The sequence below is a fragment of the Trachemys scripta genome, chromosome 3, assembly GCF_013100865.1.
Source record: "Trachemys scripta elegans isolate TJP31775 chromosome 3, CAS_Tse_1.0, whole genome shotgun sequence".
In the NCBI taxonomy this organism is placed as follows: domain Eukaryota; kingdom Metazoa; phylum Chordata; order Testudines; family Emydidae; genus Trachemys; species Trachemys scripta.
In genome coordinates this window covers 98,939,962-98,961,532 of record NC_048300.1, presented here as the reverse complement: position 1 = coordinate 98,961,532, position 21,571 = coordinate 98,939,962, and the positions used below count along the sequence as shown (strand labels likewise).

The following is a 21,571-nucleotide window of genomic DNA, read 5'->3' as shown; positions in this document are numbered from 1 at the left end:
CCAGAAAAGGACTTAGGCATTGCAATGCTGAGTGTTGCAACACCTACCTGCTAGGCGCCCTGCCACCTGGTAGAATCCTCAGCCCTGAGTTATGTTAGGCTCCCCATACAAAGCATGGGGAGAGCTAAGCATCTAAGAAGGGAATTCCCATAGGCATGCTGTGAGCGCACCAATGAGATCAAGCCCCACAGGTGTGATAGGCAAGAGAGTGCCTAATTAAAGAAGACTGCCAGAGCTCAGGAGTGAGTTAGAGCTCCAAGCAATTTGTTAGCCATGGGGCAGCATCAAGATTTAGGCAGCTTTGTGTATACCTACTGGGGAAAATTTAGACCTCTACAAGATTAGATGGTAGCTAAGTGGTGGTTTTCAGAACGTCCGTGGCACCTAAATGGTGAGCACCTTAAATACCTTTTAAAAGAACAGGAGTACTTGTGGCACCTTAGAGACTAACAAATTTAAGGTTAACAAATCTTTTTGCAGATACAGACTAACACGGCTGCTACTCTGAAACCGGTCATTAAATACCTTTGTGGATCTAGCCCATAACAGCTAAACTGGAAGCATAACTTGCAGTCAATCATGATGTGTGTTAAATAACTAAAGGGTATACCTTTTTGGCCAGCAAAGAGTAAAACATATAGAATGTAAGCCAGGATGCTGCATTCAACGAGCCATAGATGACATTCAAGAATTCTTTACTGACTCAGTTGGGTTTAGACAATATTTTTGGTGTCCAAAATAAATTCATGAATCAAGTGGAAGTGACATTTACTAGAATGAACCAATCATTCAAGTGCACAGCAGTAGATCAAAGACCCCTTTGAGTATTCCTCCGATAGAGGTGCTGTAAACTGGTGTGCAGTTTCACCAGTCAAGGAAGGGAAATAAAGCTCCAAGCATAGGTTTTTAAGGCTTTTTCCTCAAGGTTTGTTTTACAGTCCACCTAATGATCACAAAACAAAAATGAAAAAAAATACTGAGCAGTAATTCCCATGAGGTTTCCCTGCTTTGAGTCAGCCAAGAGGGGAGAGGACATACCATTCCCCTTCCTTTACCCCCAACAGCCATGTGACAAGCCAAGACCTAGTAGTCATTTACAGTCTTTAGCACTTTTACCTTTTCACAAGATCTGTAGAATACAAGCTAGCCACAAGTATGGAGGGACTTTTTCATACGTGGACTCTTTCAGAGAGGCGGGAGGGGGGCTAGGGTCAGCAGCCAGTCACAGTCATCTCACAGATTAGCCTACTGCCAACATTTTAATTCCTACATGAAGTTTCTAGTAATTTGGGATTTGACTGTATAATAAAGCTTCTGTAACAAGCAGCTGAAGGAGGATATGGTAACCATGTACAGGACCAAGGTAAGGGAGAGCACTTGGGATGGAAGGAACTCAGATTTTTTTTTTTTTTTTTTAAGGCCAGAGAGGTCCATTGTGATCATCTAGTATGATCATCTAGTATGGCCAGCTGCATAATAAAGGCCATGGAATTTCACCCAGTGAATTTAAAGGTGAGAGTTTTCACAATTTCTGCAAGAGATTTCCCAGAACTTGAACCTATGAGCCCTCCCATGCACAGTCAGAACACTACCACTACTCTACCAAGCCACCAGACGGCATTTCCATAATCCTTCCTCAAGGTGACAAAGACATTGATGAGAGTGGTGCGGTCTGCAGCTGAAAGAAAGGGATATGGAGCACTCTTGGTTGCTGCTGCCTGAATCTCCAGAGGCAGCTGGGGAACCAACCACGTCATTGTAGTTGTGAGCATGCATAACAAGAGAGGAAGATTTGAGGGACGTGACCAATAGTAATTTTCAGAGTTGCAGAAGCTAATTGCACCTCCATTCCCTTTCTGGTGTCTAAGTGAACCCTATCAGGGATTAAGCCTCATGCCCTTATTAGTCTGGGGTGGAATGTTGCAGTTCTCCTTAGACTGGGATCTGGGTACAATACCCCACCTATGCCAACCACTTATTACCATGCAGGTCCAATAGGACACCGGCATCTCTTTCCCTCAGGAGCCCATGACCAGAGATGTAGTGCCCAAAAGCTTTTCTAAAACAAGTAGGTTTATTAACAAGTGGAACAGAGCAATAGAGAAAAGGATTCCACAACAAACAGCCCTATCATTCCAGGCTGACCCAGGGCACCCCCTTGCAGGCAGGTATGATGTTGTGGGTGAGCTCTTACCCAGGATATCAACAAGTCCTGACAGACTGTTCAATGCTAAAGAACACCTCCTTGTGGAGGTTCTCATTTATTGACAGAAAAGCCGATAAAAAAAACAAACTTTCACCTGCCACATCTCAGCTGGGTAACCCAGTCATTCTTAGTCCATCTGTCCCCAACCTGAGTCTGGTGGTCTTCTCTACCTAGGCTGTTTTACAGGGGTTCTCTCCATTCCAGTCTTTGCCCTTGAAGTTAGGCAACTTGCCCCTACTGGAGAAGGATCCCTAACTTCAGAGAAGAATCTGGGGAGATCCATCCTCTGCAACTCTTCTCCAGGGACAGCAGGTGATCCTTGCCAGACTGGGCTTCAAGAGAGTATCTGGGAGACCCCCCTGGCTGAGATCAGACCCTCTGTTGGATGCCTGCCAATTATAGCCATGGGTCTTGAGGATCCTCTCTCTAGGAGCACCTCTTATACGGTCCCCATTTTGATGGGTTTCCTGGAGAGTTCACCCTCCAGGCTTCCTGATCAGCACTCGTACAAGGGCCTCTCTGCCCAGGAGTTTCTCCCCCTAACTGAGTTTGGGTAACCTTTATTATTTACTAATCAGCCACCTGGGGCAGGCAGCTACCCCCAAGGAGGCCTTCATAAGGCAGTGACATGCAGGGTGGGCTCTAACTCCCCAGAAAGGGCAGGTGCCCCATGACAAGCCTACGTGAATGTTTAGTCTCATCTAAACTTATGTTTCCCTAGAAGTGAAGTTAGATGGGCTTCCCTCTTGAGTTACAGGAACAGAAAAGAACTAATGTACATTATTTTAGGAAGCCAAAAGATTGTTGGGATCCTGCCTAATCTCCAATTGTTTTCCACTGTGTGACTCCCACTACCACCAGTTTGTTCTCTCCCCTTTCAGGAAGGCTCCCTTTTCTCAGAGCCCCCAGTTACCATATCACTCTAACTTTTGTTATAGGGGTCTAAGTGTGTCATCTTCTCTTTCCTTCCAATTGTTTTCCCGCCCACCACCAGTCAGCCAGCTCACCCAGCCACTTAAGGAATGCTCCCATGATGGCTGCTCCATTCTTTGGCAGTTAGACCATTCACCCTTAATGACTTGCAATCACTTGTCTTGTGACTGTGGGGGAATATGCTAAAACGGTCTGTTCCCTTCTGACATTACAACCCACTATCTTAGAAATACAATACAACAAGCCATATTTTACAGCTCAACATTCACCACCAAGCACCTTCACATTTGTCACAGTAATACCCTGAGGAAAAGCCAGGTACTTATGCAGAGTTCTTTGGAAACTGTGCTATGGTTGACATACTCTGTCTCTTGGGTCAAGCTCCTTTATGGAGCCAGATAGCTGAAACAATAGAAGCCACCATCCAAAACACAGGCACAACTTAATTAGAAGCTGAACCATGTAACTCGAGGGGTTTCCCTGGGGACTGATCTAGCAAATGGTGGAGGCTGGAGCATCGATGGGTGGAGCTGTGTGTGTCTGGTTCTGACTTAGAGGAGAAGCAGCAGAAACACACAGAAGGAGCAAAGAAGCCCCAGACACAGCCAGAAAAGCTGTAGTAGCATGACTTTGGGGAAGGGGGGAAAAGAACTAAAAGAGAGTTTTCAGATAAAGTGCTGACTCAAAGGCTTGGAACTGAAATCAAAGAAACTGTCTCCTGTTGGTTTATGCCTCCTGTGTTCAGGGAAACAGGACTTTCTACATTCTTTGTAAATAAGGAGGATTGCATCAGAGAAATACCCGGTCCAGCCTCAATTTCTCCTTCTAATAGAAACAACCTGATAACCAGTCTTCAGGGTTTAACCACTCAGGTCAAAAGGGGTAACAGTATTCTTGTAAAACTATTCAGTTTCATCGTGCCACCCCTGTTCCAGGAGGCATCATCTCAGGTGATCCTAAGAATAAACATTCAATTGCACCTTGCAGTTCTTTGGAAAAATTGACTCATTAGTGGATTAGAGTAACAATTCGCAGTTGCCAGCGCTGCTTTAAAACCAGTACATAAGCAATATATTCACTGGTCTTTTGATTCCATTTTAGGGTGTGCTGGATCCATCAAGTAACAGGGGTCTGGGTGTACCCTCTCCTGGATTACATCAGCCCAGGTGCCAAGATAATTTTCTTTGCAACTGTCACCCTAGTACTTAACATTTTCTACTTGCTGGGAGAAGTCCTGAATAACTACATTTGGGATACACAAAAATGTAAGTATTGTTTGCAGGAGCACTAACCAATAGGATTCCTCTCTTGGGGCTTGATCCTGTTTCCACTGATGTTAGTGGAAGTTTTAGGATTAAAACATGGGGGAACTGATAAGATTTCAATGTAACTTTTCTTTTTTCCTCTTAAAAAAAGTCAAATGAATGAAATGTCTCCCAGGTAACATGATTAGCTATGACTATGTATTCATTTTTATAACTTCTAATACTAATTTAAGAGCTGTTGGCAATTACCTGAAAGATTTACAACCCACTCTGTTTTATTAGCTGAGGAACCAGTAAAATCTAGCTAGAATAAAGTGCCATTCCATGGAAATGATCTTATTGTTATGCTTGAGGTTAGGAAGAGAGAGATTGTTTTTAAAGGTATTTTCAAGCATAAGGTACTCATCTATTTATAAGTCAGTTTGTCCTATGAAATTAAATATGCCCATATCCAATAGTCCTCAAGTAACAGGGATAACAGATAACCATGCTGCAAAATTTTACAGAATCAACATCACTAGCCTATTTAGATTACCAATCACTTGCAACTAGGCATATAAAATGAGAGGCACAAAACTTAGTGGATTCTTTATATAACTGTTCTATTTGATGGTTTGGGGGGGGGGAGGAGAATATCTATGAAATGACCACCCCAAGTCCTCAGCAGATCATGATTTGAGCTACTTATAGAGTTCTTCCCCTGTTTGTGGCACACAAAGAATTCTCCAAACAAAAAAGGTCTTTTTTCCTCTCATTTCCCTGAGCAAGGGAGTCAAGAGTCCAAAAGGAAGCAGAAAGACAAGGGTGGTCAGTCTCTTAGGCAGTCTTTTTGGTCACCCCTTTGGAGTTTGGCTTATCTGCAGGTATAGTGTTATAGCCTGCCTCCAGCCCCGCCTTTAGGGATACCCCCACTTCATACCTGGTTCATACAGTCTTAAGGGCAGCAAGCTCTGCAGCTACGTTCCTGGTTACTGCTCTGCCCCTGTAGCCTTCACACCTCCCCTTCATGTGGCAGGCTTTCCCTTAAGCTTCTTCCCTCAGGCAGAGCAAGCCCTACAGGTGCACCTGGTTCATGCTAGCTAAACCCAGAAGAGCTCCTCTCTACCAGAGAGAGGATGTGCCCTCTCACATAACCCAGATGGCCTTAATCATCCCACTGGAACAGCACCAAATTGGGTGAAATCCTTGCCTCACTGAAGTCAATGGGCATTTTGTCATTAACGTCAGTGAGGCCAGGTCACCCTTAACTTCTAATTAGAATCTGAAACAAAGTGCAAAACCCGCTTTTCTGTTTGCCTCATTTGTCCCTTTTCAATATTAGACTCCAGACATCAGGCACCTATTTTCTTAACTGTAGAGCCTCTGGTCATTTGGCACTGCATTCATGGCTGGTCCTGAACCTGTAATTCAATTTCATGTTAATGTCTATTTAAACCACTTACCTCTTCTTCTGATAATGCAGGAAAGGTCCTTTAAAGAAAGAGTATCCAAAAGAAGAAGGCTTCACTGTGTACAAATTTCATATAATATAAAACATAATAATAATATGATGAAGAAGCACATGTTCTTATTGAATCCACAAACAAGTAGCTCAAGGAAAATCTCCCTCATAGTATGTATAATAAAAACTTTAGCTCCTTTGGTTCCTCATCCCAGGAGAATTGAGGTTAACGTTGCCATAGTCTCAATAGGCTCAGCAAGGCCTTTAGCTACGCTTCAATTTTCCCCCAGTTGGTTAGGAGACACTGACCCAGATTCTTTTGGTTCAGCGACCTGCAAGCCAGCAAATGGCATGAGTCACCTGCTGTGTGGCCATGTTTGAAGCTTGATATATAAATCAGACCTAAAGTGTATGCTAGGAACACCACAACCATAAAAACGGTAAAATAATAATTATATGTAAAATTTGAAGCAAAAAATATTTGGAAACCAAATCTTTAAAAGGGGCCTTCAAATTAAAACAATCTGACTTGAGAAGGTTTCATTTATTTCTGTGATCCTTTTCCTCTGGAGGTGCATTAAGAAAAAACTCCAGTACTGACTAAATGATTTTGTAGTTAGTTTTTCCAACCTAAACCACAAACATGATAGGGAAGGAAAAAATTGCGCTTTCCACAGGCCACCTCTGTGTTCAAGATACCTGCATTCCTGCCAAACTAATTGATCCATCTGCAGTAGAATACCTCAGAAGAAAGGAAAGAGACTCTTTTTAAAAGACAAATGCAATGCTGTAATTAAAACCACTGGGTAAGTTCCTCACAGCACAGGACACAAGGGACCTGAGATTGGCTCTGGAGCAGACTCTTAGGCCAATAGTGTTCTTTTGGAGCCAGCCCATTTGTTTTGTTTTTCAGACCTTTGACTATGGCTATCCCATGGTTGCTGGCAAACCAAAAATACAACGCCCATTGTATTCAGACTGCTGGCAATGTCTGGAGCCATTTGTTTCCTTATGGCTTCTTTCAATAAAGTCTCCTCTGTAAATGCTTTCCTTCTACTCCCTATCTGGGTATTAAAAAGTACATTTTCAGAACGGCCCATGGGAAGAATTAACATCCGTGCACATATTCCATTAGTAGGTAATATCATCTATGGTTGGATTTCCCTTTTGCTGCTTTCAAAATGACTTTCCATCGCCCTTTAATCCTGAGAAATCTTTCTTCTGCGATTTGCAACAGTCCAGGAAACCGCCAAAAGAAACATTTTCAGACTATCTTTGATACTTTGGGCAGGGAGGTTTAGTCAGAAGAAACAAAATGGACAAAAGAACAACACTTTTGCTAGAGTCTAATAATAAATTAATTGCCCAGGAACAAGCATCTGAAAGAGCTGACTTTTCATCACCAGGAGAACAATCTGTTGCCCAGCCCAGCCGCTTTTCAACACAGACGACAGAGATCAGTTCTGCAGCAAGGACAAATCTTCTAAAGAGAATATGTACTATGCTCATGCTACCTAGATTACTAAAAGGAATGGACATTAATGAGAAAAAAAACCCTATTAGCAGTAATTGATTCTTTGTGCGCTGTCAGGAAAAATGACTTCTACTTATGATTTTTTTTTTAAATCTGACAATGGAAAGAAAGAAAAAGAAACCTAAATGGAATTAGCAATAATAGTTTTGAAAATGTACTTTAAAAAAATGTCAGCTGCTTAGCTTCAGCTAATGGTAGCCATAATAAAATCTGCTCTGTTTTGTTTGTATGTAAGCAATTGGAGCCCCAGGAGACAATTAGATTCATTCTCCTGAAGCAGTCAGATGCGGAGTATGCTATAGATTCAGATTAAGATTCTAAAAAGAGTCCTGGGGAAGGAAAGGGTTAGGTAGGTTGTTACCAGACAACTGCTGGTTTCAGGTGTGTAGATGTTCTTTTCCTTCACAGCAGGTCAGGTAACATGACAGAGGCTGCTAGCAAAGAAGAAGAAGATTACTATATTAGGTTTCTAAATAAATAATCTGTTTTTATTCACTCAGGTGTTTTAAAAGGTGTTCTCCATATTGTTTCAGGTATAGAAGAAGGAAAAGAAAAGCCTAAAATGGACTGAGCATTAAATGCAACAAGGAGAGTTTGCTTTTTGCTCCATGGAAAACTTTTCAGCTTGAACAGATGCTGGCAGGGAAAGGAATCTCTTGGAAAAAAGTTTATATGGACCATGTACCCAATGCTTTTATTTAGAGGAAAATTGATTTTAGCTAAAAACATTAAATATGTCTTGATACTCCTCTTTCCAATATTCATACATATCATATCCATGGGGATATGTATATTAATTATCTCCACAATGTTCTCAACATGCATTATTATCTACATCAGTGTAAATGTATTTCCATTTATTGTGAGAGAAATGATGGGTCCATTTGTGTATCATTTTCAGAAAGAGGTTAAGCAGATAGGCCTACTATGGATAAATGTAATAATCCTGTATATTTCAGAGTATACTGTAAAGATCTATTAAAAGACCACTACACAAGCTTACCTGAAGAAATAATCTAATTGAACTATGATATATTAATGTACCAGTGTATAACAGTTGCCTTAAGCAGGCAATGTTAATAGTAATTATATCAATTGAATCAAACCCTAATTGTAATTAGAATCTATGTGCATATGATGGAACTTTTCTTAAATACAAAAGCACATAAATAAAGAACAAAATATGCCCAGTTTTCTGTTTCTGAATGCTGCTTCTCAGAATTCCAGATGGATAGATGCAGCATATACTGTATAATCTATTTCCAGTTTTTGTTACGTCACCTGTAGATGATGGCATTTCTGCGTTAAGTTCTTTCCTCTCAATTTCTAATACAAAATTGATTGCCGTATAATATGCTGAAGTCCTGAAACTGGGTAGCCAAGCCCTGGCTCTTAACAGATAAGTGGCAGTACATAGTGTACCAGAGAGATTGCATTCGGGCCCCCATTCAGGAAGGCACTTAAGTGTATTGGGACCTTAGTTTCTAAGTATTCGCCATGGTCTATGTTCTTTTGGATTCCAATTGACTACCAGGCAATTAAAAGGGAAATGTTACAGCCAGGGGAAAGCTGTGTGGGATTAAAATTAATGAACAGAATTATTTTTAACAGGAAAATATACTTAAGAAAAAATAATCTTCCAAATATGCAAGTATTTTGATGTCCAGCTCACACACACTTTATAATAATATTGAATTTTTTAAATATACAAAAATGTATTTACTTAAATGTTTGTAAAGCACTCTGACGGTGTAAAGTGTTGTACATGTTCAATATATATTTAATGAGAGGGACAATGTCAGGGGGTTGATTTGGCTCGACAGTGGTCCTAATCTGGAACTAAAATTTGTTAGTGTGTCCATTCTGGATTTAACCGCAGAACATGACATGCAAGTTGCAGTGTGATTTACTATCAACAAATTGGTATACATACAGTATGATAAGAAACATTGCAGGAGTTGTGGGTTTTTTTGGGGGGAGCGGTTAAACAGAGATTTTGGGGTGTGGTAGTTGGTTGTTTAAAAAAGCAGGATCTATTTAAAATACAGTTTAGGAGTACAGTTGGCTAGACATTCCAGATGGACTAAATATTAAAATGCCATAGGAAAAGTTTTAACTCTTAAAACTTTCACAATGTTTCCTTTAAATTTCAAAAACAGGGAAAATTCGAGTTAAATCTCCACCACACACTTGACCTACTCATACCTATTTGCAGTGTTGTTTTAGCCATGTTGGTCCCAGGATCTTAGAGAGACAAGGTAGGTGAGATAATATCTTTTATTGGACCTACTTCTGTTGGTGAGAGAGACAAGCTTTCAAGCTACACAGAGCTCTTCTTCAGGTCTGGGAAACTAAGGGCATATCTACACTATAATCTTAAATCGACCTGTGTTAGGTCAATTTATAGCCACCACAGTAATTACTGTGGTGGCTGATGTCCATAGTACTCTCCTTCTATCAATGGTGTGTTTCCTCACCAGGAGCGCTTCCGCTGACTGAAGAGAGGCAGTGTGAGGGGCTGAGAGTCAGGGCTCTCAGCTCTGAGAAGCCCAGCTGCCTTCAAGGCTTCTCACCTTCCCACTCTCAGCCAGGAGTAGGGAGGAAGCCACCCAGGGCCTCTTGCCTCTGGCAGAGAGATCTGTGCCTGAGGTCTGGCCAGCTGGCAGGGAACCGAGTGCCTAGGGGGAGGGAGCAGCCAGGCTCCAAGCTGGGAGCTTCAGTTCAGCTGGGCTCCCTGCTGGGAGCAGGGAGCCAGGACCCCAGGGGGCAGCAGGGTTCTCAACAGGAAGTGGGGAGCCTGGGTGGCAGCGCAAGCCAGGAGCCTGGGTGGCAGCCCAACTTGGAGCGGAGACCCAGCAACAGCCGGGTTGGGGAGCTGGGCTTTTTTGTCAATTTCACGGCTCCAGTGGAGCCATGAACTTTACAAGACAGCCAACTGTCGATGTAAGTAACTTAGTGTCTACACCAGTGGTTCCCAAACTGGGGTTCGTGAAGTGTTACAGGGGGTTCTTGGGAAAAAATTCCCTAATGGCGGACAGAGCTGCCCCAGGCAGCACGGGGCAAGCAGCCCGGAGCCTCTAGACTTCCAAGAGCTAAGCAGCTCAAAGCAAGCATATCGATCACACTGAGGAAATTTAAACTTCAAAACTCCTTATAAGAAATGGAAAGGGAAGTGGATTTTTTTTGCTGTTTTTAAAATAAATAATCAGCTAGTATTGTTTTTAAAATTATTATGAAGAACTAGTTTGAGCTTTGTTGTAACGTGCGTTGTTTTCCTGGACTGCTCAAAACCTGAATGCTTGTGTAGGAGGAACTCTTTGAGTTGGCTTCTTAAATACCTTTATGCTGTTTCACATCTGATACTCCTTGATGAAACATAGGAGCCTTGTCTTATAACAGGCTTATTCAAAGTGATACAAGCTACAAAAGTGAGATCTTGGAAGAGTGTTGCCGTTTTCATAATGTAATAAAAATACTGTAATGATAAATAATAATTAATAATAAATAGTGTGTAATAAGCATGTCATAAAAACACATTTTATATTTCCAAGATCACTTCTTTTTATAATTTATACTCAGGTAAAGGAGAAAATCCCTGGAAATATTCATTTTTAGGAGGGGGTTCGTGAGACTAGACATTTTAGTGAAAGGGGTTCACAGGTTGTTAAAGTTTGGGAACCACTGGTCTACACTGATACTGCATCTTCCTAACTACACCAGCATAAGCCCTACGCCTCTCATGGAGGTGGAGTTATGATGTTGGTGTAGTTAGGACACTTACATCAGCTATTGTGTGTACACTGATAAAGTTAGGTCAACATAAACTGCCCTATATTGACCTAACTGTGTAGTGTAGACCAGGGCTTACTCAGGCCAGGTCTACATTACAGACCTATATAGTTATAATTATATCATTCAGGTATGAAAAATCCACTGTAGTACTGTGCGTGAAGAGAAGCCCCAAGAGTGTCGCAACTAACTACAATGTGGAACAGATTGTTTAGCATATACTAGAAGAAGTTAACACATATTCTAAGGGACCATTCAAGGTGAAGTGGCGCAGTGGCATGGTGGACTAAGTCCAGAGGGCCCCTGCTGAAGACCTTGCGGCCCTGCATCACCTTGTCCCAGAATAGAGCAGTGAGAAGTCCTCCAGGCAGCCTAGAGTGGCCGCAGAAGAGCAGCCAATCAGAGAGGCTGCTGGAGCAACCAATAAGGGGCCAGAAGGGCCAGATAAAAGGCAAGCAGCAGAGCAAAGTAGAGCCTTCAGTTGCTGTGTAGAGTTTGACAAGGGAGGACTGGGTGCCTGGCTAGTTAGATGAACACCAGGACTGTGGATAGCTTACTGCAGAGAGCTCACCAGACAGAACTGAGCCCAGGGAAGGGTGCCAAAGAACTGCTTCCTGGCTGGCTGGATAGAATAGCAGCAGAGCCATCGAAAGATCAGTGTGGGAAGGCTGAGCCCAGGGCACTGAGCATAAAACCTGGCCAAACCAGATGAGAGTACTGAGATGGATCCTGCTGGACTGGTAGCAGACTGAGCCCAGGGAACACTGATGAAAAGGACACCAGTTGAGGGTACCGAGTAGGGCCCCAGCTAGGTGTCTGAAGAAGGCTGTGCCTCTGGGAAGATGCCTAAGAGTTATGGCCCCATACCAAGGCTGTGATAAGGACTCTGGAATGTATATCCTGGGATAGTGTGTGCAGCTCAGCTGGAGGGCTGAGCTGCTGAAGACCAGCTGAGAGAACCAGTGGCCAGGGGTGCTTGCGAGAGGCAGGTACCATCCTGATGTAAGACCAAAAAAGAAAAGCAGGCTCACACCTAATTGAGAGGAAAGGGGGCCATCCATGAAAGGTGTGTGGTTCCCCTCCCTCCCCTGGGTGAAAAGGCTGTTTGCAGGCACCATTGGCCAGAGAAAAAGGGGCATGCACAAGAGGCAGGTGCTGACCCCGTTACGGGCCCTTAACACTTCTACTGTCATAGGACAAAAAAGGGAGGTTAGTAGGTTACGTATTGTTTTAATAAACTATAAATCCAATGTCTTTATAAGACCATGTTTTTAATGTCTAGCAAGTTTATGACTAAGCGTCAGGCATGTCTTTTGACGGTGTTGTGCAAGTTTCCTTTGAGGACAAGAACTGAGAGGTCAGATATGGCGTAATCACTTTGTGAAAAGTGTTCGTCCATGGGTGGCATGGCACTTTTGTCTTATAATTTTTTTATGTGAGTTCATTGAAGAGCATAGTGATTGTCTGGTTTCACCCACATAGTTGCTATTGGGCCATTTGGTGAACTGGATGAGGTATATCACATGTGATAGGCATGTGTAGGCCCCATAGATCTGGAAAGGTGTGTTGTGCGGGGTGTTAATCATTGTAGCAGTGGAGATATGTCTGCAGGTTTTTGCATGTGTTATTCTGGCAGAGGCTGGTGCCACTTTGAGATGGTGTATCTGGTCTGCAAGGAGCTCTTGTCTGATGAAGTTGGGGGTTGTTTTGAAGACCTAGATAATTTGTCCCTTGCTGTGGAACCCTCATTAATGACTGCATTTGCCAATGTTACATACTAGTGTTAAGAATAAATTCTAATATAGGGGGAGCTGGTAGTGACCACCTACATTTAGATTTCCTAACACTTTCCATCCAATCCACAAGCCAGGAACTGGTCTGGTGACTCTCAGGGCAGTATATAAACCTCACCAGAGGACCAGCAGCTTAGTTTGCTCAATGTCACTCTAGGGCTTGCAACTCTCTCCTCCCCAAGCCTTAGCTTGCTCCAGCCCTGGTCCTGGCCCTGCTCCAGCCTTGCTCTCACTCCAGTCCACCTCTGGACTCCTGATTCTGGTTCTGACACCTGACTCCAGCCACTAGGGCCAACTGCCATGGCTTCAGCCACTAAGCCTGACTATCCCCATCATGGTTGCTGATAGAGATAGGCACCTAAATCAGTGACCTTACTTTCAAAGGCGCTGAGTACACACAACTAGTCTGTCTGCTGTTGGATCTGTAAGCATCAGCACCTCTGGAAATCTGTACACTCTCCAATTACGTGTCAAATATGGATTTAGGCCAACATTTTCAAATTTCGGTGCCAGTAGCAATACATGCAGTGGAGATTGTAATATTTTCCAATTGGTTTGAAAAATGCATAGTAGTCTGGCAAGGTTTGAACAGAAATAGCGGGCGATTTAATTCCAGCCTTTAATACGAGACCTATGTTTCAAAATCTTTGCTGCCTACGTACCCAGGTGTAGAGTACAACTACATATAAGATTTTTTTTTTTCCTTCAGAAATAGGATTCATAATTCTTGTAGACATGGGCAGTGAGTGATCATAGGCCAGGCTAAGCCTCCACTGACCCAGGCCAAGGCCCTGCCCTTGTTGTGCCCCGAGGCCCCGCCCCCTCTCTCTCTAGTTGAAGCCAGTCAGTGCTCAGCTCCAGCTGGTGGCCCTGAGCTTGGGCCTTCCATGCCCCAGGGGCAGCTCTTGGGCTGGCAGGGGGTTTGGGCCAGTGGCTTGGCCCGGCACTGTTGGGGGAGTGGGGAAGTGGCAGCTCGGATCATTCCAGGTCTGGATCTGGCCACCAGAACTGAGTCCAAGGATCCTGACTCTCCATGGCCTCACTGGTGCCTAGACAGCATGGAGGAGGAACCTACTTTAATTGAATGCAGAGGGGATAACAGCTGGACTGAGGGAAGGGAATTAGACTGGGACAAGGAGTCAGGGGGTGGTGGGAAGACTGGGACTGGAGACTGGTGGGATTGGAGGGAAACTGGGACTGGAAGTTGGGCAGAGAGACTGCGACTTAACTGGTCAAGGAGACTGGGAGCTGGGAGGAGATGTTGTGGCCTTTTCTAAATTTTAAGTGATTGACTTTTCAACCTTAATGTTCTTTTAACATAGTTTTTTGGGGGTTTTCTCTCTTGTGTACTAGAGAAATAGACTGAGATTTTCAAGGCTGACTAATAGATTTGGGCCACATAACTCTCGACTTTCAATGGGAGTTCTGTGACTAAATCTTCTAGCTTGCTTTGGAAAAATCTCATCCCTAATTTCTATGTGCAGCTGGAAGTATGTACTATAAGCAGATATTTAAGTATTCATATTCCTTTAAACATTACTATGAGATTGCCACACGTCAGCTAATTGCTACCCAAATGTGAAGCTTCAGTAGCTTAAGGCTGTGAACTTCTGGGAGATAGAAGCCCGTTTTACTGTCTCACCATCTCACCCGTTGTCTCACATTTGAGGGTTACATTGTCAAATGTTTATCCCAGTTTGTCGCATCTTTTCCCTCACCCTTACACTCCTCCTTTACGACCTAGCACTGGCTGCAGGCCAAAAGAAAAATGTTTGACCTTTTGATCTTTGTCATGTCAATGTTCAGCTTGCTGGCAAGAGGCTTGTGTTCTGGACATGAGTAACACTAGTGGCACTGATGCCAATGCATGCCAAAGCCATGAGAGATGACCAGTGATGGCACAGGCTCTTAAATGACAGTTCAGAAAAATGGCGTGTAAGGCCTCTGCTTTCCCCTTGGCTTTCTCTTTTGAATTTGCACTGAGTCTTCCAAACTATGATGACAAGCTCTTCTTCTCCACTCGTTTCATATCCAGATGGATCAGCATGGAGAGAGAGCTCAAAGGCATACTCTAGTGTCCTTCAGTCGCTATCATATCCTGTTAATTGGTGTTGTGAGGTTCCACAGAATAGAATGTGAGACATCAAATCGTCCTGAAGATTCTCTCAACTTCACATATCCCAGCGAAGCTGTTGCAAGGCATCAAGTTACAGTGATTGCGGGAAATCTAGCATTTGGGTTAAATACACAAACTATGTGTGCATTGACATGTTGTGCTATAAATGCAGTTTGTGAAATGTGAGACCGTGTGAAACAATGTGTTTTACTGTACTCTCTGCTACAGCACACGTGCAAGTGTAAATTCAAGAAAGCATCCTGTCAAAGATCTATACATAATAGTGTATAATGGGCCAGATTCACTGCCTTGCCCCAGCTGCTTTGTGCAGCTCCAGTGACTCCAAGCAGTTTAGACAGCCACTGAAGCTAGGTTCACACATGCTTTGCCTCACTGGAGTGAGACAAAATAACTGGCAGGTATCAGTAAATCTGGCCCAACATATGTGTATGTGTAAAAATGTATGTCACTAGTATGAGATGTATGCATACACATAATGACAGAGGTAGAGTGTGTGCATAGCTTTAATTAGTGCAAATCTCACAGCACATAACATTTACTTTTTTTTAATTGAGTTAAAAACTCTATACACCGCTACCTTGATATAACGCAACCTAACATAACACAAATTTGGATATAACGCGGTAAAGCAGTGCTCCGGGGCGGTGGGACTGCGCACTCCGGTGGATCAAAGCAATTTCAATATAACGCGATTTCACCTATAACGTGGTAAGATTTTTTGGCTCTCGAGAACAGCGTTATATCGAGGTAGAGGTGTAGTTGCAACAATCACTTTGGTGGGTGGATAAAAACCATGGAACTAGAAGACACTACCCAAGTGTCTACCTATCTAAGGCCTTGATTCAGGAAAGCACTAGGCGTGGGCCCCATTGCCTCCAATGGAGCTTGCCCACATGCATAAGTGCTGTCCAGAAGAGGGATGTTTTCCATAATCATGGCCCAAGTGAGCCTTCAGTCACCAACTTTTCTATAATGCTAATAATAGGAGGTAGTAAAATGCAATGTCTTTTTCAAGCTTTTTGTCAAAATAGCATAGTCAGCTATGCTCACATAGACCTGATTTGTATTATTAGTAACACTAATAAGAATAGTGAAGTACAATATACAGACCGTAAACAGCAAAGATTTTATATAATAGTCTCCAAAGGAAGCCATTCTATTTTTAACTGCAATAAACTGTGGGTTTTTTTTTTCAAGTGACAGATGGAAATCAATTGATTTAATTTCACCAAAGAAGTAAGTTGTAGTCTTAGTCCCTTAAGTGCCTTTTTTCTTTTTCAGACCACAGCTGTAAAGTCAGGATTACATTTTGAACCTCAACACGCTAAATGCCACTATAGCAATGAAGAAACTAAGCCACATTTCTTTGCCCATCAAATGATGCATCTGCTGTAGCTTAAAATAAAATAAAACCATGAAAAAGAAAGAGCAGCTTCTTTATATAAATCATATTGTAGATAGCCACGGTCTCCAAGTTCAGAATTTTATAGATAGTATGTGTATTAAAAAGGAAACATTTACTGGGATTTTGCATAAATATTGTACCTCTGTGGTGTATATTCTACGTATAGAGAATATTGTGGTAAAATCAGCACCATGATACAATATTTGTTTACCCTTTAATATATAAAGAGTACCCACTGTATGTGTGTCTATATACTATATATAAAAGTTAAACAGACACAAACACGTATGAAATGGACCAGATTCTCTGTTACACTGATGCAAATCTCGCCTTTTATAGAGACATAAGCAGAAATATAGCTAGATGTTAAAGATGCACAGCTACATGGTTAAAATGAAAAGGAGTCAGGAAGTGGAAAAAAATTAAGTTTCCCTACCTTATCTTTAACTCTACCATATTGCAAATATGCAGTTGTTGTTTTTTTGTTCCTATTTCTTTTGTTAAATGCGATGCTGAAAAACTTCAGATTTTATCAGTAGCATCTGAGCACTCTCATTTAGGATTACCTGCATACACACTATTATACAGTCTATGTTGAACAGGCTGTGCAACTTGACTGAGTTGTTGATGCTGAAGGAAACTTACCTTCTGCATTTCTGGACTTTTTGTATTATTTTTAATCTAGTGCATAACATTACCTGAATAGCTTTCTACATTTAATTTTCTTGGTTTATTTATTAAGTGAAAATAAAATAAAAAGTCCTTACTTAGCAATAGTCCCAATTTGGCTTTTAAATTCACACCTAATCAATTTGAATCGAGTAGGAGAGTTAGGTGTTTACAACTTTTCTGCTATTATTTGTCTGGAAACAGTTTTCTATAGAGTTGGGTTAATAGGACAGCAGTAATATCTGCCTGTAGATCAAGAAAAGGTTATTAAGTGCACAATACTGAGAGATCAAAGGGGCAGGAAAAAATTATAATAATGAAGGACTTCAACTACCTGCATATTATCTGGTCAAATGTCACAACGGGGCAAGGTTTTTCTTGACACATTGAATGATTGCTTCTTGGAACAGCTCATTCTAGAGCACACAACAGGAGAGACTATTTTCAGCTTAAAATTAAGTAAAATGCAGGAATTGGTTCAAGAAGTAATTATAGATGAGTCATTAAGCAACAGTGACCACAGTGTAATTAAATTCAACATCCTTGGGGAAGGAAAGGTATCAAAATTTAGTATAGTGACACTAAACTTAAAGGGGGGAAAAAAGAGGAAGCTAATCGAAAAGTCAAGAATAAAGACATTTAAAATCTTCAGATTTGGCATGGCTGTGTGAGGAACCAATAAGTCTGAGGGCTTGTTTTCACTGCAAAGTTAACCTGAGTTATAACTCAAATGTTGCCCATCGTTCCTAACACATCTCCCACAGTGCTCCTTCTCTGATGGTTATTCGTTGTTGGTACCTCCACCAATTGTCCCATTCTGTCAGCAGTGGCATAATGTATTTGTTACACTCAGGTTTAATGCTTGCCTCTGACACATTTTGCAGAAAGAATTCTTCTCTCTTCAGGCTGTGAACAGGATTAACTAGAACCTTTTGCATATGATCCTGCTTGATAACATCATGACTGACTTCTATCAGGTATTCAGTGACAGTTGGGATACCGGCTGTGACCCTTAACCTAATTGGGATTGAGATATGAGTTGCTCTACTGAGAGGTTTTACATCCAAAATGGAAGAGTTAGCAAGTATCCCACTACCACCAAGAATACACCATCAAGGGCCTAGAGAGATGATTATTCCTTTTATGGTTCCGCTCTTCTTTTTCCTTGACCAGGTACAGTGTGTGGTATTACCCAAAGTTTGGGGCAGAGCTGGTGTATAGCCTAGAGATCTTTTAAATTATAAATACTGAGATTTATAATATCTATACAACAACAAATATATATAACATGCCAGGGTTTCTCAAACTTCATTGCACTGCAACCCCCTTCTGACAACAATAATTACTACAAGACCCCAGGAAGAGGAACCAAAGCCTCAAGCCCCGCCCTGCCCTGGAGGGTGCTGAAGCTGGAGGGCTTCAGCCTTGGGTGGTGGGGCTTGGACTTTGGCTTCAGTCCTGGGCCCCAGCAAGTTTAACAGCCCTGGCAACACCCTTAAAACATGGTTGCGACCCACTTTGGGGTCCCGACCCACAGTTTGAGAACCGCTGTATATACCAAAAACCTGTGGTGTTTTACCAGGATATTTCTGTGAAAGTTAATGCTATTTTGTCTATGTTCTCACAGGAAAACGAGAGAGGATATATAATTTTTTTACACCATGAATAAAGAAAATTATCCTTTTCATATGAAAAAATGTTTGATTAATTTTGTTAGTCTGGATAAACTTTGTATTTCCCGAATTACAAATGTTTATTCCAATTTAATTTTCACTACAAAACAATGAATTGTTGGGCTTTTTTCTTTTGCCATACTATAAAAATACAATGTATTATGCATATGATATGGTATTTATAAGCCTATATAACAGGGGTAGGCAACCTATGGCACGCATGCTGAAAGCGACACGCAAGCTGATTTTCAGTGGCACTCAGACTGCCCGGGTCCTGGCCACCGGTCCGGGGGGCTCTGCATTTTAATTTAATTTTAAATGAAACTTCTTAAACATTTTTAAAACCTTATTTACTTTACATACAACAATAGTTTAGTTATATATTATAGGCTTATAGAAAGAGACGTTCTAAAAATGTATGACTGGCACGCAAAATCTTAAATTAGAGTGAATAAATGAAGTCTCGGCACACCACTTCTGAAAGGTTGCCGACCCCTGCTATATAAGAAATTTTACATAGCATACTACCTATAATAAAATATTATCTTGCGCGCTCCAAACCCGCCCAGTAGAAAATCCCAGTCTTTTTCCTAGGCAGAGCTCTCTCTTTGCGTTCGCTTCTCTATCCTCTGTCTCCCCCAGGACCACTAATTAATCTTGAGTAAACACATCGGACACACAGAGACAACAAGCTATATGCGCAAAAGAGACTGGTAATCTCTACTCAGGCATTGAGAAAGTGAGAAACTAGCCTATATTCAAGCAAATATAATGAATATTATAGGCTTTAACAGCCTATAAATCATATATGCACATAGTTTGAAATAACTTGCTCACCAAGTACTCAGAATATTTAGATTATTCTGGTATATCTTCCTTCACTTCTCTCAAAACCTTCTATTTATCCTTTCATCAGCACTCTGATATTTACTGTGAAGGTGCCTGAAACTGACGGAGGGAAGCCAATGCAAATTTATCCTCCTCAAAGATCCACTCAACCCAAGTCCATAAGACGATCACCTGCAAACTCAATCATGTGAAGCATGGATAGCACATGAAGCAGAAAGCGGCGTGCTCACTAAAATACACAATTGTATCTATAGATCAAAAGAAGGAAGAACACACTAACATACGAGCATAAGCTTGGCAGGATTGCTTCACAACACTGCTGTCTCTGACCTCACATTTTTCCTGATTTTTATCGGCAGTGAGATTATTTTATTTAAATAAATTATGAAGGCATGCTCAAAAAATTACCAGTAGCAGCTGGCCAACAAAACACTGCCTTAGGAGACTGATAGCACTTACTTGTAGAAATACTAATTTTATAAGTACAATTATCTTTTATTTTTTTTTCTCTTCAGCCCTGGCCTCCCTCCTGTCAATAATGAACAATTAGTGAAGGGTTAGTATAGGATAAGGGTATTTGTGTAGCCAGATGTGTATATTTTTGTCATATTTGAATGAAAAATGTATAGAGAGTATCTTCTTTTTCCCATATCTACTTTATATATCAACTGATTTTTTGAGAAAATTTGAAATGGAGTCAGTTTTTTCTTTTTTAAAGGCCTTTCATATTGCAAGGCCCAACCTGTAGTTTCGTTAGCTTATACATTAATCCAGCACTGGCTGCTGGTCCTCCCAGTTCAGCCTTACAATATAGTCCCACCACTCAGTGCTTGTGGTTCTGGTGCAGAACATCCAGTCAGCACGGGGAGATTGCTCAGTTATGAAAATCTGTGTGAGCTGTCTCCACTCCACGCAGTCTGCATGCAGACATGGTGGGGGTCTCCTTACTAAAGCATGCTGTGCCTTGTAAGAGTGAGAAGCCACTGCCAAAAGAACCTCCATTGCATTTTTTGCTCCATGTCTACCTCCTGTTCCTAAAATGAGAATTCCATTAATACTAATGCTGGTAAACCAGGTGCCAGTGCTTGCCAAGGCTGTAGGTGTCAGTCAAGCACTGACAAATTCATAGCTGGAAACCAGACCAGCTCACCTGTATGTTAATATCATTCAGGATGGGTGTTGAACTTATAAGAATGTGTTTAGTGTTTAGACTCTGTGGCCTGGTCTACACTACAAACTTAGTTTAATGGAAGCTGCCTTACTTCGACCTAATAATGTATGTGTCTATACTAACAGGTCCCTTCGGCTGACCTAACTTGCATGTAATGCCAACTTCATTACTCTACCTTTGCAAGAAGCGTAGCACTTACATCAGTGTTGATGGGTTCACAGAGAGCTAATGTAGATTCAGTGTTATGTAACTTGACTGAATTGGCCTTCAGAAGGTGTCTCTCAATGCTTCAGTGTGCCCGCTGTGGAGATCACTTTCAACTCTGTTGCACAGCAACCAGATGCACAGGAAACAGCACCTCCCCCCCCCCGCCCCCCCCCCACACACTCTGTTAAAGCCCTGGGAACTTTTCAATTCCCATTTCCTGTTTGATCAGTGTGGAGAGCTTGCCAGACCAACTGATCATGGCAACTCAACACCCCAAACGCACTCCTGGAGTACACAGGAGGTGGTGGATCTTACTGGTCTGTGGGGAGAAGAGTCTGTGCAGGCACAGCTCCGATCCCACTGAAAAAAAAAATAGACATCTAAGCAGGGCCGGCTCTAACTTTTTTGCTGCCCCAAGCAGCAAAAAAAAGCCCCGAGCCCCCGCCCAGCCCCCCCCCCCCAGCCCCCCCCCACACCCCCACCCCCCCCCCCCCCCTCC

The 21,571-nt window shown here is 42.1% G+C and overlaps 1 protein-coding gene across 1 annotated transcript in view; it reads left to right on the top strand.

Annotated features, from left to right (window-relative positions):
* Window positions 1–8,570, top strand: part of AIG1 (androgen induced 1) — a 191,509-nt gene extending 182,939 nt beyond the window's left edge. Inside the window, exons 5-6 of the mRNA XM_034765505.1 lie at window positions 4,241–4,404; window positions 7,913–8,570. Coding sequence (XP_034621396.1) covers window positions 4,241–4,404; window positions 7,913–7,950 — 202 coding nt within the window. The 3' untranslated portion in view covers window positions 7,951–8,570. The remainder of the gene's footprint in view (window positions 1–4,240; window positions 4,405–7,912) is intronic.
* Window positions 8,571–21,571: the final 13,001 nt, after the last annotated feature.